Source organism: Podarcis cretensis (assembly GCF_951804945.1).
Source record: "Podarcis cretensis genome assembly, chromosome: 8".
Classification (NCBI taxonomy): domain Eukaryota; kingdom Metazoa; phylum Chordata; class Lepidosauria; order Squamata; family Lacertidae; genus Podarcis; species Podarcis cretensis.
In genome coordinates, this window is record NC_137177.1 from 53,809,358 (window position 1) to 53,823,441 (window position 14,084).

The 14,084-nt window shown below is 48.0% G+C and overlaps 1 protein-coding gene across 10 annotated transcripts in view; it reads left to right on the forward strand.

Annotated features, from left to right (window-relative positions):
- Positions 1–14,084, forward strand: part of GSE1 (Gse1 coiled-coil protein) — a 432,608-nt gene that overhangs the window by 399,718 nt on the left and 18,806 nt on the right. For all 10 annotated transcript variants that reach the window (XM_079988700.1, XM_079988694.1, XM_079988696.1 and 7 more), the window contains 4 exons: positions 10,085–10,272; positions 11,682–11,879; positions 12,664–12,855; positions 12,963–13,267. In XM_079988700.1, coding sequence (XP_079844826.1) covers positions 10,085–10,272; positions 11,682–11,879; positions 12,664–12,855; positions 12,963–13,267 — 883 coding nt within the window. The remainder of the gene's footprint in view (positions 1–10,084; positions 10,273–11,681; positions 11,880–12,663; positions 12,856–12,962; positions 13,268–14,084) is intronic.

The following is a 14,084-nucleotide window of genomic DNA, read 5'->3' on the forward strand; positions in this document are numbered from 1 at the left end:
TTATTTATTGAATTTGTATCCTTCCTCCCCAGGGATCCCAGGACTGCCAACAGATTCACAATTTAAAAACAAAAACAATGCTAAAACATTCCCCAAAACAATTACAATTAAAAACATCTACGATTAGTTTCAGTTAAAAACGTTTTATAAAAGCAGTTACAGTGAAAAGCATTCCTCCATCCAATGATCACAGGGTTGCCCAGAACAGTATCTTTCAGCCACCAAATGCCTGGGTAAACAGGAATGTTTTCCCATTTTTCCTGAAAGTTGATAATGATGGAAACATGCGTACTTCACTAGGGAGGGCATTCCGCAATTGGGGAACCATCACTGAAAAGGCCTTGCCATGAGTAAGCACCCAGTGGCAGCACTGCAGTCAAGGGGAATCGAGGGTTCTTCAGCAGTTGTCTGACTCCTAACTCCTAACAACCAGGAAGGCCAGTGGGAGAGATGATGGGAGTAGAAGTTCAGTGACATATGAAGGGCTACAAGTTCCTCACTACTGCTCTACTAGAGCCATGAAGTCTGCAAAATATAACTGAGGAAGTCCTTCATACAACCATTATCTTAGTCAGGGCAACCAGTGTAGCCAGGTTATCTAGTTAAGAACATCAGTTATATAGATTTGGGCAGAATTCAAGGCATATGAGTTTGTTTTCGCATTTATATCTCACTTTTCCTCCAAGGAGGTCAAGGTGCCAGACCCAAGGTCTCCCAGTGAGCTTCATGGCTCAGTGGGGATTTGAACCCTGATCTTCCTAGGTGTTAGTCCAGCACTGTAACTACTACACTACATTGCCTCTCAGGTTGTGTTGTGCTGTATATTCAGATTCCAGCTTGCTTTACCTTTGAAGTCTCTCCACAAAGACACTGAAGTGGATTAAGCCAGTGCCAGAGTTGTGATCAAGGCAACAACTTCCCCATTGTGCCAAATTGTGTGGCTCAACAGGACCTGTTTGGCCTTAAGAAAGGTGTAGGGGACCTCTGGCCCTCCTGATGTTGCTGACCTGCAACTGCCATCATCGCTGGCTGTTTGGCCATGCTTGCTAGGGCTCATGGGAATTTCAGTTTGGCAACATCTGGAAGACCAAAGGCTCTCTACTTCTGCCCTAAGGATTGCCACTTTTACCTTCCTGGTAAAAGAGCCCTTGCAAGGTTCACATTTTCCTGCCCATTGTTTTCATCGGGAGACCCTACCCTACCCCTCCCGCCTTGTTGTCTTTATTCAAAGGCATGTGACTGGTGCGGTTTGCTGATGCTGCTTTCTGCAAGGGGCCTGGGTTTGTTTCCTGCCTCCAATGAAATGCTTGACTAACCTGTTTATTTTATGGCTGCTATCAAAAGGCTGGTGGATTTATATTTGCTGTGCTGTTTCAGGCTCCATAGGTGTCTGTATCCTCCCGGGGTGATTAATGGCTCTGGGGGAACAAAGCAGCCAGTAAATCCTCCAAGGCAGAAGAGAAAAGCCAGACCCTCCTTCCCTTCTGCCACTCTCCTTCCTCATCACAGCCAGGCCTGCTCTAAATGGACCTGCAGCCGCAGGCACCACACGCTAGAAATTGCTCTGCCTATGCAAAACAATCCCTTTGCAAAGCAAACAAGGTCACCCTCCTTTTCCTATGTTTGCAGCAAGCCCCCTCCACTGAACACTTTTTTCTCGACAAGATGAGGTCTAGGGGTTGTGCTCCATCTTCCAAGGTTCTTGATTTTTGCCCATGTTTGTTGGTCAGTTCCTTGCCCCCCCTCCCACCCCTGCCCTGGTGCATCCGGATCATTGTCTCCTGGATGCGCCCTCTGGAGAAGGTCAGGGCTGGCTGGCTGGCTGGCTGGCTGACTGGCGAAGAGGGCCGGGTGTGTGGCGCTCCAGGCGTGCGCTGCGTTCAGAGAGTGAGCAGATGTTCCTGCTCATTAAAAATTCCAATCAGCGGGCCCATCTCTTTGAATTAATTATGGCCGATGTATCTTCTGAAGAGATTATGAAAGTCTTGAGGAGCTCTCAGCTGTTTGCAGGAGTGTTTGTTGTGGTCGTATTTAGTAAATACACTTGACTGATAGAGGCAGTTCTCCCGATGGCACCTGGCGAGGAGCTGCTTAATCCTCATCTGCGGCACATGCTTCAAGGTGTCACACTCTGTGGTGATGCAAAGGCGTGTGGTCTGCCTTAGGGAGTGTAAAATGGAGCTTCCAGCTTCAGGTTCCAGGCTTGTAGAAACCCCTGTTGTGCATAAAGAGATTGAGGGGGGCAAGTGTGGCATAGCGATATGGCTAAGTGCTCCTTAGGACCCTGTAAGGCCTGTGGAGCACTACAGGGCTTTGCTTCCTTTGGATGAGAGACCGGAAGAGGCCTGCTGCCTGGCACTATTTGGTACTACTGGGAAAGGTCTGTGGCTCAGTGGTAGAGCATCTGTTTTGCATGCAGAAAGTCCTGAGTTCAATCCCTGGTGTCTCCAGGTAGTGGTGGAAGAGACCCCTGCCTGTAACCATGCTGCCAGTCATGTTAGACAGTACTGAGCTGGATGGACTAATGATAGAACTCAATACAAGGTAGCTTCCTACTGGACATGCATCGGCTCACTCTCTTAATGGCTGCTTGTTGCTCACTGGTCCCTGTAAGCTGAGCCTTGCATTTAACAGAAGTGTCTGAATTTTGCATTTGTAGATCTTAACGTCGTGCCAAAGGCTCCAGGTAGGGCTGGGAGAGAGCCCTGCTTTAAACCTAGGAGAGCTGCTGCCAGTCAGTGTAGACAGTACTGAGCTGGATGGATCCAATGGTCTGACAGTGGATAAGGCAGATTCCTATGTTCCTGTGTTGTGGGGCTTACCAGACAGAAACACCCTCCCCTGATCCTGCATCAGGTCTGTCAAAGCTACGGTGTTGGTCTTTGCAGGCCTCCAGGCTGCTCTTAGTCCAGCTCAAAAACTCCTCTTCAAACCCTGTTCAAATTCAAAGCAGAACTCCACTGTTTCCCAGCCTCTTTCCACTAAGCTGAGAGGTAGGGCTGGGTGATATCTGGTTTTCAACATGGTGATATATCACTGATTAAACATTGCAATATTTCGATGTATCACGATATCTGAAATAAGGCTGGAGCTATGTAGAGGTGAACATGGTGATGTCCTGGCAACTGCTACAACTTATGGGTCTAACTCTAAAACTGACAATAATTTTACTTAACATATTGTTAAACTGTTATGCATAGTACTGCTGTACCAAAGATAACACATTCTCTCTAAAATTAAAGCTGTAGAAGTAATTAGTAGCATAGGTATCAAAGGTTCCCCCCCCCAAAAAATAATTGCATTATTAAACAAGAAAAAAGTGTCACACTTTTAGATATTCAAATATAATTCACTATTCAGTCTTAGTTGAATATATACCGTATTTTTCGCTCTATAGGACACACTTTTTCCCCTCCAAAAATGAAGGGGAAATAATTTCCTCCCCTTTATTTCCCCCCCTAAAAACTAGGTGTGCCCTATGGTCCGGTGCGCCCTATGGAGCGAAAAATACGGTACATCGCAAAACACCAGTTACTTGATTGTTTGTTACTTTTCTTTTCTAAACCAGGCCAAACCAGAAAGAATGGATACAATTTTACAGAACAAAAAATATTAAATGTAATTTATATTTTTTGCAAGGAAAACTTGCATTTTGGCATTCTCTGGCAATAGAGATGCCCTTTGTATTTGAAGAAAATGCCAGCCTTGCTGAACACATTTTGAAATGGCACACTTGTTCCTGGGATAGCCAGAAACCTCTTTGCACGCACCTTCAACATTGGGAAGGATGTTTCATGTGCCTTCCACCACATCAGAGAGCATTCATCAATGTCCACTCTTGGCATAGCCATATAGGAGAAAATGGGCATCATAAGGAGGTGGAGGAAGAGGTTCAAACAGCAGAGCAGGGTGGTTGTTGTTGTTTTCTTTTACTCTGAAGCAGCTTGCAAGCCAACAAGCATCTCAAGAATGTATTTCCCTCTTCCTTGCGATTGGGGAGGGGAGAGCTGAAGACTTGCAGAGTTAACATGGGACTGGCAGCGTCCTATGGGCTGCTTCTGCCCAAAAAGAAAGACACACTGTCAGAGCTGCCTCCAGGTCCCAGCTCACAGAGGACCAACGCTAGGCTGTAGTTATGTACAAAAGTCTTTATTGCGATTCAGTTTCCATTTTAAAGCCGCAGCGTGCAGCTCTACGTCTCGACCTTAGACCGGCGAAGTCCCGTCTGAGTCTCCTCCCCTTCCACACCAGTTTAAGACCCTCGCCTTGCTCCACCTCTTCCTAAGTTCCTTTCTCCTCTGGGCCCTCCTGCCCGCTAGGGTCTCATCCTTCCTGGACTCCTCTGACGCTGACCCTGACGATTCTTGCCCCTCCTTCCGGCGGGCTTTAGGACCTGGTTCCCTATCCGGGCTACCTTCTGTGCCGCTCGCCTGTACCTTTGAACTTGGCGCGCGCGCCCAGCCTGCAACTTTCCTCTTGACCGTTAACTCGCTCTCCGATGGAGGAGTGGTCAACCCTGACTCATCTTCTCTCGCTGGTGGTGCATATGTGGGCTCTGACACCTGGGACTCCTCCCCCCCACTACGCTCTGGTGGGGAAGCTGGTCCTGATTTCCAACTGCTGCTCTGGGAGTCCCCGCTGGCCCCTTGCTTCTGGGGTGTCCCCCTTGGGTCGCCCCTTGCCCTGCCCATCGGCGCCCCCTTCTGTGAATCTTCCGATTCGCTGGAGAGGCTCATGGAATCTATCGGGCTGCTGTCATATTCTCCTACGCTGCCCTCGGATTGCTCCCCCTCGCTCTCCATCTCCTCTCCTCCCTGCGCTCCCGCTGAGTCCCTGACACACACACAACAAACACTGGGTGTTTCCCCCCTTTTATTCTGAAGCAACTTGCAAGAAAAGTCTTTCCTCCATATTGTACTTGATATGATGCCTCGTCTGCAAGCCTGGCATTCTGTCCACTATCCCGCCTTATTCTGTTCTCGTTCATCACTGACTGACTATTTAAAAGGAGTGAGAAAGAAGGGCAATAATTGGGGAAAGGGAGGGTGGGTCTGCAGATTATGACTCCTTTTGACATCCATGAACTTCTTTTGTCTTGTTTTTCTGCCTGGGCACCCATCCAGGGTGTTGCTGAGCAGAACCTTCCTCCCCACAGCTCCATCAAAACCATTAGGAGGTTTTTATCCTTTTAAAGGGGCCAGGGAGAGTTTTCAAGGGCCGCTTGGCTCTCTGCCAAGCAGAGTACACATTAAATGGACCCAATTGACTTTTGGGTTCAGCAAAAGCTCCCAGTGCCGATATTTTAATATTTCGCATTGCCAGTGTGTGGCCTGGCTTAAGGTCAGCGTACAGCCGCCTGGCCTTAAAAGGGGCAGGTTCTCAGGAGGGGAAATGGTTTGCCAAATGTGTTTCCTTCTGAATGTTAAGCACAAAGGATCCCATCCACTGAGTCCTGTCTGCTAAAGAGGCCCTTTAGGTGGCTAATACTTTATTCTGTACTGCCTGGGATGGCAACAAGGAGCAAGTGAACCCGAATTTCCTTCTTCCTGTGGCCAGGTGGCACGTTGAACATGCCACTTGCTTTCAGCTGTTGGACATTTTCGTCACTTGCTTGTTTTACAGGATCTTGTTGACCAGGAAGAGAAGCTTGGACTCCAAGTGGGATTTTGTAACAGAGAAGGAACATGCAGGCATCATGGCTAGAGACAGCTGAGTCTGGATTTGGCTCTGGCATCTTCAAAGGAAGGGCCATAGCTCAGTGGTCCCAGGTTCTATCCCTGGCATCTTCAAATAGGACTCAGATAGGAGCCTGGCAGGTTTTTGTTTTTGTTTAGTATGCAGTTAGACAAAAAATGAGGAATTGGAAGAAAATAAGTGCAGTTCAAAATCCAGTAAGGGGGGGGGAGGGGGAATTAGACAAGTTAGGCATGTGTTAAGCAGTTAAGCAGTTAAATGACAGGCAATATCAGACAGCATATAAATAAATTAAGGGTAGAATATGCAGTTTCTATAACTGAAACAAACTGCCCAAACACTTTCCTCCTCACCTTCATCTTCAGGCAGGTAACACTGCATGCCCTTAAGTACTGTCTCTCACTCTCACTCTCTATCTGCATCTCTGAGTTTAGTATCTGAATGAAGCTAGGTTCATAAGTGAATTTTTTTTGTTGTATAGTAGATAACAACTACTGACCCCTATGGAGAAACCACCACTGATGCGGGGTGGAAAGAAGGAGCAAAGCACACTTAATGTTTGTTTCGCTTTCCCCTTTTTTACTGTGGATCAGTCAGCGAATTTGTGTCATTGCATAATCTGCTTTTAAAAGACAGTAACCCTGGAACTCTGCCTAAAATCCTGGAGAGCCACTGTCAATCACTGTAGACAGTGCTGAGCTCGATGAACCAAGGAGCTGACTTGGTATTATAAGGCAGCTTCTTGTGTTCCCTATACTGCTCTTACCAAAGCTTTGCAGTAGAACATCTGCTTTGCGTGCATAAAATCCAAGGTTTAATGTGTGGCATCTCCAGGTAGGACTAGGGGAGACCTCAGTATTGCTTACACTGACTGACAGCAACTCTCCAGGACTTCAAGACTCTGAATGTCCCCAGTTCTGCCTTAAGATGCTGAGGATTGAACCTGGAGAGCAACGGCCCTTCCCCAGCAAACTGCTCTACTTCCCCAATCTGTGGTTAGCTGAGGTCTGGGGGGAGTTGTAGTCCAAAACATCTGCAAGGTGCCAGGTTGAGGAACCTTCTGGTCTCCTTGGCCAACACTTCATTTTTGTTCTCCACCCAGTCGTTGGTGATTGCCCAGGGAGCGTCTGGCCTGCCTTGAGCCTGACTTTTCTGGGAGTAGGGACCGCCATGACAGTCCCAAACCAGATGCTGTTTTTCTCTCTTCCCCTCTTTTCTTTCTCCTTGGTGTTGCCAGCATAGCTGCGATAGCAAAAGGCTAGCAGCTGCCTGCACAGCTGATGCCAGGGCTGGCCACTTCAGGGAACGACTGGTCACAGACCAGCCTGCTCTGCCCTAGTGGCAGTGCCAGATCCCACATGCCCTCTGTTACTCTTTGTACACGCATCACTGTTGCCAGGCTATCCAGCATGGCATGTGCAGCAGCTGCCACCCTGGCTGATGCCAGACTCACTCCAGGAATGGCTGGCCTGGCGTAAAGTCTCTCTTTCAGGGGAGAAGACAGGGGGAGAAACTGCAGCTGATCCAAATAGAGGGCAGCCGCTCTCAGTATTGAACTTGCATCTCTGTGCATTGCAGAGTCTGGCCCCTAAACAGCACCCATCAGGAGAGCCCTGCTGGCCCAGACTTGGGCCCCAGTCTCCTGCTTCCAGCAGTGATCGTTCAATTGCCTCTGCATGCAGAGTGTAAAGGCCAGAGCCTTCCCTCATTGTCTGTTCCCCACTTACTGGCATATTGCTTCTAAACATGGAAACTTGACTGGGCATCTCTAGTCCATGGAGCAGAAGCCATAGAGTCCCTGACATCAACATAGAGCAGACTGGAAGGTAGTCAGGATTAGTCCCATTTTTTTCAGATAAGGTGGAATAAAGAGAAGAGCAGTAATAGAAATGAAACGACAGTTTTGCACACATTTTGGCAACATTTCTGAATTCAAACTCCAAACATTTTGCAATGTTCACATTTTGAAATGCGACTTCAGTTACATTCAGATAGCACTTCATTCCATTTTCCTGATGTTTCATTACCTGATAATTTCCACGTTTTATGCGATCTTTCACACAATGTAATCCTAGAAAATGCGTGGAATCTAGTGGAAGTTTAGTGCTCATTTCCATGTTATTTGCTTCCGGGGTGTGGGGGTGGGGAGGATGCAAGCCTGCTAACCTGGAAAATCAAGGGAGTTTTGTGTTGCAATTTCACATGATGAATTTTGGGATGATATTCTGGCATACAGTTCTTTTCTGTCATTTAAGATTTAGCACATACTGATCAAAAAGCCACAGTTTGGAATTCAGCAGCTCAGGCTCATATTAGAATCCAGCATAGAAATGCCAGCATTATCAAAAGGAAAACTACCGTATTTTACTCAAATGTAATACTCACCTTTTTCAGCCAAATTACGTTTCAAGGTTCTGAAAACTGAGGTGCACATTAGATTAACTTGCACATTAGACTCAAGTAAATACGGTAATACAGTAACTCTGCACCTGAGTATAGTTTTAGAGTGATTCTTTTGAAAAACATAGATATTGTGTTATATCCAATGTTCTTCTCTGAATAGAGCCACTGACATCAATAAACATGGCTAACTTAGCTGCATCCATTTTGGTGGGTGTACTTTGATTAGAACTTAATTGGATACAACCCTCTGCCCAGGACTTGTAGGGCAAGTAAAACTTCCAAATTCTACGCTTTCTAAAACTTATGGATCAAATGCAGTCCATAGTTGTGAAAGTTGTAGAAAACTCCCCGTTTTACAAACGAATTCAAGACCATCTCCACAGCAGATGTTACAACCATGCTGTGGAGCACTTGCGAAGCAATTTTTGGCTGACTCCATCTGAGGCTATAAAAATGAAGAGGGCCCAACCTTCCAAGCACACATCCTTGGCTTTGTTGCTGTCAAATGGGACTTGCCTCCAAATTAATGGATTTAGGAGCATAATGTTCTATTGTCAGAGACATTATGCCTCTGGGTGCCAGTCGCCGGGAGTCGCAAGTGGGCAGAGTGCTGTTGCACTCATGTGCAGCTTGTGGGCTTACCAGAGGCATCTGGTTGGCCACTGTGAGAACAGGATGCTGGACAAGATGAGCCATTGGCCTGATCCAGCAGAGCTCTTCTGCTGTTCTTATGTTATAGTTGATAATAATGGGTACACTGTCGTTTCATGGTGTAAGTCCATTTTTACGCATGGAACTCCTTGCTTCTATGCTTCTGTAACCCGAATCTAAAGCCTGCATTGTCAACAATACTCCATTACATGGAAAAGGCCTCCCTGCTCCCATCTGTTATGATAAATAGCGAGAGAGAGGTTCATAGGGAGCTGCTTTATACCTAATCAAGACCATTGATCCATCTAGCTCAGTATTGCTTCCACTGATTTGCAGAGGCTCTCCGTTCCGGACTGAGGGACATCCTGGAGATGACAAAGACTCACTCACCACTCTACCACTGAGCTAAAGCCTTCTCCGTAATCACTTCTTAGTTCAAATTTGTACCATATTCTGTGTTACAGTGTGTTAACAATTGACATCCATCCCATTCATAAGAATATAGGAAGCTGCCTTTTGATGAGTTAAGCCATTGTTCTAACTAAGTCAGTATTGTCTACTAGCAGTGGCTCTTCAGGGTTTCCAGGCAGGCGTCTTTTCTAACAATACCTGGAGATGCTGGGGATTGGACTGAAGACCTTCTGCATACAAATCAGATTCTATACAAATGAACTACAGTCCTGCCCACCCCTGGGCATACAAAGACATGCAAACACACTTGACAGCACAATCCTATGCATGTTTCATGAAAGTGAGTCCCATTGTATTCAACTAACCATTAATACTTGCACTTTCCAATTGTTTTTAATCAGAGTTGAGATCCCACCTGGACCACAGGCTGCTTGTGTGACCTCAGACCAGCTGCTGTTTCTCAGCATTGGTCCTCAGTCCGTCAAATTGGAATGATGGCAGCAATGGGATGAGGATCAGCCTCATAAAGTGCTTTGCATTTAAAATAAGACGTCTGTGCATTTTGGGTTTGCAGCAGCACTTCTGTCAATCACACCAGGACTCCTGTCCACCACATGTGCCTTGCAGGAACACGGCTGCTCCTGACATGAGACCTGCAAACAGAAGTGCAGTCTTCATTAATTAATGGGAATCTGATGAGTGGGGGATTTGTCACCATCTAGGCATTGCTGGACCTATGATCCCTGACTACCGGCTGCATTGACTGGAGTCCAAAAACATCTAAAGATGTTCCACAGAACCTCCCCAGATGTTTCTTTGGTGGTGCTGACCTTTGGGTCTGTGCTGTTTGCATCCCATCCATTCCCCCTGCCCAGGGTGGACTGCAGGTGTGTAGTTGATCATGTCTTCCTTTCTCTCCACATAGCAAGAAGCCGGGTCACGAAGCAGCGGTGGAAACAGCAGCAGCAACAGGGACCGCCTGATGACTGAGGCCCCGTTACCCCAGGAGAAAGCCAGTGGCCCAACAGTCCCTTCTCACTTGCTGGGGACACCTTATTCCTTTGGGATCCCTCCGAACTCCATCGTCCAGGACTCTCGTTTCCCTCCTCTCAAGTAAGTGCTTGCTGGCTAGGGCTGATGGGAATGGTAGTCCAAAACCTCTGGAGGGCACCAGGTTGGCCAAGGCTGCACTAGAAGGACAGACCCTTCTTCTCCAAAGTGACAGTGTCTTGGGGACCAGCCTCTGCCTTGCTTGCAGGCTTAGGTTGCCTCTAGAGGTCTTCCTGACTGCAGTATTTGCAAAAGTCCTTTGTCAGTAACAACAGCTATCATGAGCCCATGAAGATGTCTTGGTAGTGTTGGTCAGGGGAGAAAGGGGTCAGGAGTGCAAAATTAGATCCTGGGGAGAGACCAAGCAATCATGGGAGATGCTGGGGAGGGTCTGAGCGAGTTGTCGGGGGAGAGTCCCCTCTCAGTGACATCAGATGCCCCAACCATCATGGTACAGCTGCTTGACTCGGGCACCACTTCCTGTCAGTGAAGCACTCCCCACCCAGGGTGTGCCAGCTCCACCTCTCTTGCCAAGGATCTGTAATGGCTGCAGCGATGTGAACAGACCCAGCCTGCTCAGCCTTGTGGGCCAGGGAGGCAACTGTGTGAATGACTGTGCCTGTCCTGCTCTTCAAAAGGGGAGTTCAGCCAGGTATTCTAGAGTTCTGATATGACTTCTGAACTGTATAGCTTGTAACCTGATCTATGTTGAGGCTTTGTAGTGAGTTCTGGAATAAAGCCTTTAATAATAATTGAGCTGAGAGTCCAAGAACTGAGTCTACAGATGGGAACCAGGACACTAGCATAGCATTGTGTGTACACGTAAGTCTCTGATAGCTGCTTAGAGCATGGTGCTGATAACACCAACGTTGCAAGCACGATCCCCATATGGGACAGCTGCATATTCCTGCATTGCAGGGGGTTGGATTAGATACTCAGGGTCCCTCCCAACTCGATGATTCTATGTAATGGGGGGGGGGAGACAGTCCTGCTTGAGACGGATAGCCACGCTACTTGTCCCTCCCATTTCCAAAAGTGGAATCTGGCCAGAAACAACCTGCAAAAGAATATGATTCACAAAGTGAGGAAGTGCTGTGTGTGTCAGGTATGTACATGATTGGATGTGTGTGTCCCACCCCCACCCCAAAACAACTGCTTTAAAATGAGAGTGCAGCAGCTTTGACTGCTCAGACTCCTGAACAGATCTTGTTCTGAAGGCAAAATGGAGAGCACACTGAACTTTAATGCTAAGCAGGGAGCTTGAAAAGTGTGGTGCCTGCCAGTGTGGCTCCTTTCCCCATATGGAGTCCACTGTTTCCCTCCTCTTTTGCCTCCGTCAGTGTGGGCTGGGCACTGATGTGTGGCTGGGGAGACTAGATACCCTGACCAAAGGTCTCCAGGCCCCAATGGAAGCACAGGCTCAGGAAAAACAACGTCCTCCACTTCTTTCCCTCTTTCCTTCCACTCTGCAGCCTCCCACGGCCTGTCCACCATGTGGTGCCTCCCAGCGCAGTCACAGAAGACTACCTGCGGAGCTTCCGGCCCTACCATACAGCTGAAGAGCTTCGCATGTCCTCCCTGCCTCCCATTACTCTGGATCCAGCCACAGCTGCTGCTTACTACCACCCCAGTTACCTGGCTCACCATCCTTTTCCTCACCCAGCCTTCAGGTAAGAGCCAAAGATGATGCAAGCAAAGGGCTTTGCCGGCCCCACTCTTCGCCTCGTGGGCAAGGCAGGATTTGATTGAGCAGTTTGGGCAGTTACCCAGGCGTGTTCTTTGGAGCCAACCGCTAATAGGTCTTAACAGGTCTTGCCCACAATGGAGGGCTCTCTGAGGACTTGAGCACAGCTGTAATAAAGCACAACAGGCCATCACTTAAAGCAGCAGCAGGAGTCCAGATGCTGGGCCACTAATTTGTTCTTTGAATGGGGTCCTGTTGAGCGGTTTCTGCCTCCGCCCAGCTTCTGTTATGCCCTGGTCAGCAAGACACGCTGTGCCCATGGAGAACTGAGATCAAGCAATGGGCTTGGAACACAAATGCCTTTTGAGAGAGCGGGCGGGGAACCTGAGAAGCTGTCTCCAGCTTTTCTTCGGTGGCTTGCACGTTTGCCATGTTTTTTGAGGCTGCAGATTCAAAAGTGCAGCAGTTGTGTGGGAATGTGTATGGATACAGTCTGCGTATGGTCCTTACCCGCTCCTGGAGAGGCCACTCTTCAGATGCCTCCATTTCTTGAGGTTAGGGGGTTGATGGCTAAAGACTTGGTCTGCTATGTGGGGATGCCCCAGCTCTAAGATGCCCTTTCAAGACCCTTGTGCTTGATAGCCTCATTTTATAAGTTTGGGGCAAATCGTGAAACTGGTTTTATTTTACTAGAGTCACCAAATGCATCTCTCTCGTAAACGCAAAGAAAGCTACGAGACTTTTTAGGCTAACCGCACCTCTCTTTTCAGGATGGATGATTCGTACTGCCTCTCAGCTCTACGCTCACCTTTCTATCCAATTCCAACTCCTGGTTCACTCCCACCGCTTCATCCATCAGCGATGCACCTCCACCTGTCTGGAGTGAGGTACCCCACCGAGTTGTCTCATTCGTCTCTCTCTGCCCTTCAGTCCGAACGCATATCCAGCCTGACTGCAGAGAGGTATGGAACCATTCCGTGGCTGTTAGAAGATCTCAGCTCCTTTGGGGACAAAATGAAGGGCCCACCCATTAGCCCTTCCTCCTATGCCTTTCTCTTGTTTTTTGCAGGCTGCAGATGGATGAGGAGCTGCGGCAGCGGGAGCGAGAGAAGGAGCGAGAACGGGAAGCTGAGCGCGAGAGGGAACGGGAGCGAGAACGGGAGCGGGAGAAGGAGCTGGAACGGGAGCGGGAAAAAGAGAGGGAACGGGAACGGGAGCTGGAGAGGCAGAGAGAAAGAGCCCGGGAGAAAGAGCAGAGCATTGTCAAAGCCATGGAAGGCCCCTTCTTACCAGTGTCAGAGTTGCACGGACTGAGGAGTCACCCACCAGAAGAGCGTGTCAAACCATCTGAGCAGCTAACGCCAAACCGAGCAGGTGACTCTGAAATAGCCACTGAAGTAGCTTTTGTTTGGGAATTGGCTGGGGTGGGTAGGGGAAGCAGCCCATTTGCCATGGGCATTACATAGCCAGCAAACACCTAAGACTCAGCCCCTGGGCATGGGGCTTGAAGCAAATATCACCTGATTTGATTATCTGTGGGCTTTGGATCTCACTGAGGTGCTGTTTCTGGTGGTTTTGTGGTGACCGCTGTAACAGCACTCATGGGATACACTGCAGTAAGTTTTCCCGCAGGATCTATCTAATGTCCTGTTGTTTTCATTGCATACACTACTTTATTAATTGTTGCACAGCTCTAGTAGCTTTGTTTGTGCTGAACGGGTTTGCCATTCAGGTGGGAATCTGATCTGTGCTGCAGAATTTGACTATAAGAGAATGGAGGCAGGGTTTAAGTCCTTCCTCACCCCTAAGGTCTGTGCAGAAACCTGTAATTTGTTACTGTTTTCTGGTAAAGCATTTCAGACGAGCTGACAGGTTTCCTGTAGTTATTCTGTCTTGTGCAGAACTCTGCCCGTCATCCATGGCTGTATATGTGAGCTGTTGGCCAGCGAATGACTATGGCCTTCTCTCCTCCACTGCTGCAGAACATTGCATTAGGTGAACTGTATCAGCATAAATGTATTCAGGTTACCTGAGCCAAAAATTGGCACAAAGAATGTAGCTTTTTTGTCTGCATAGCCTTGTTCAACACTGGATGAACATCTTCAGGGGTCCTAGGCAAATTCTTTTGGCCAAGAGAGAACCTTCCTATAGCATATATAGATCAACCTCCATTAACATAGGCCTGGGCCAT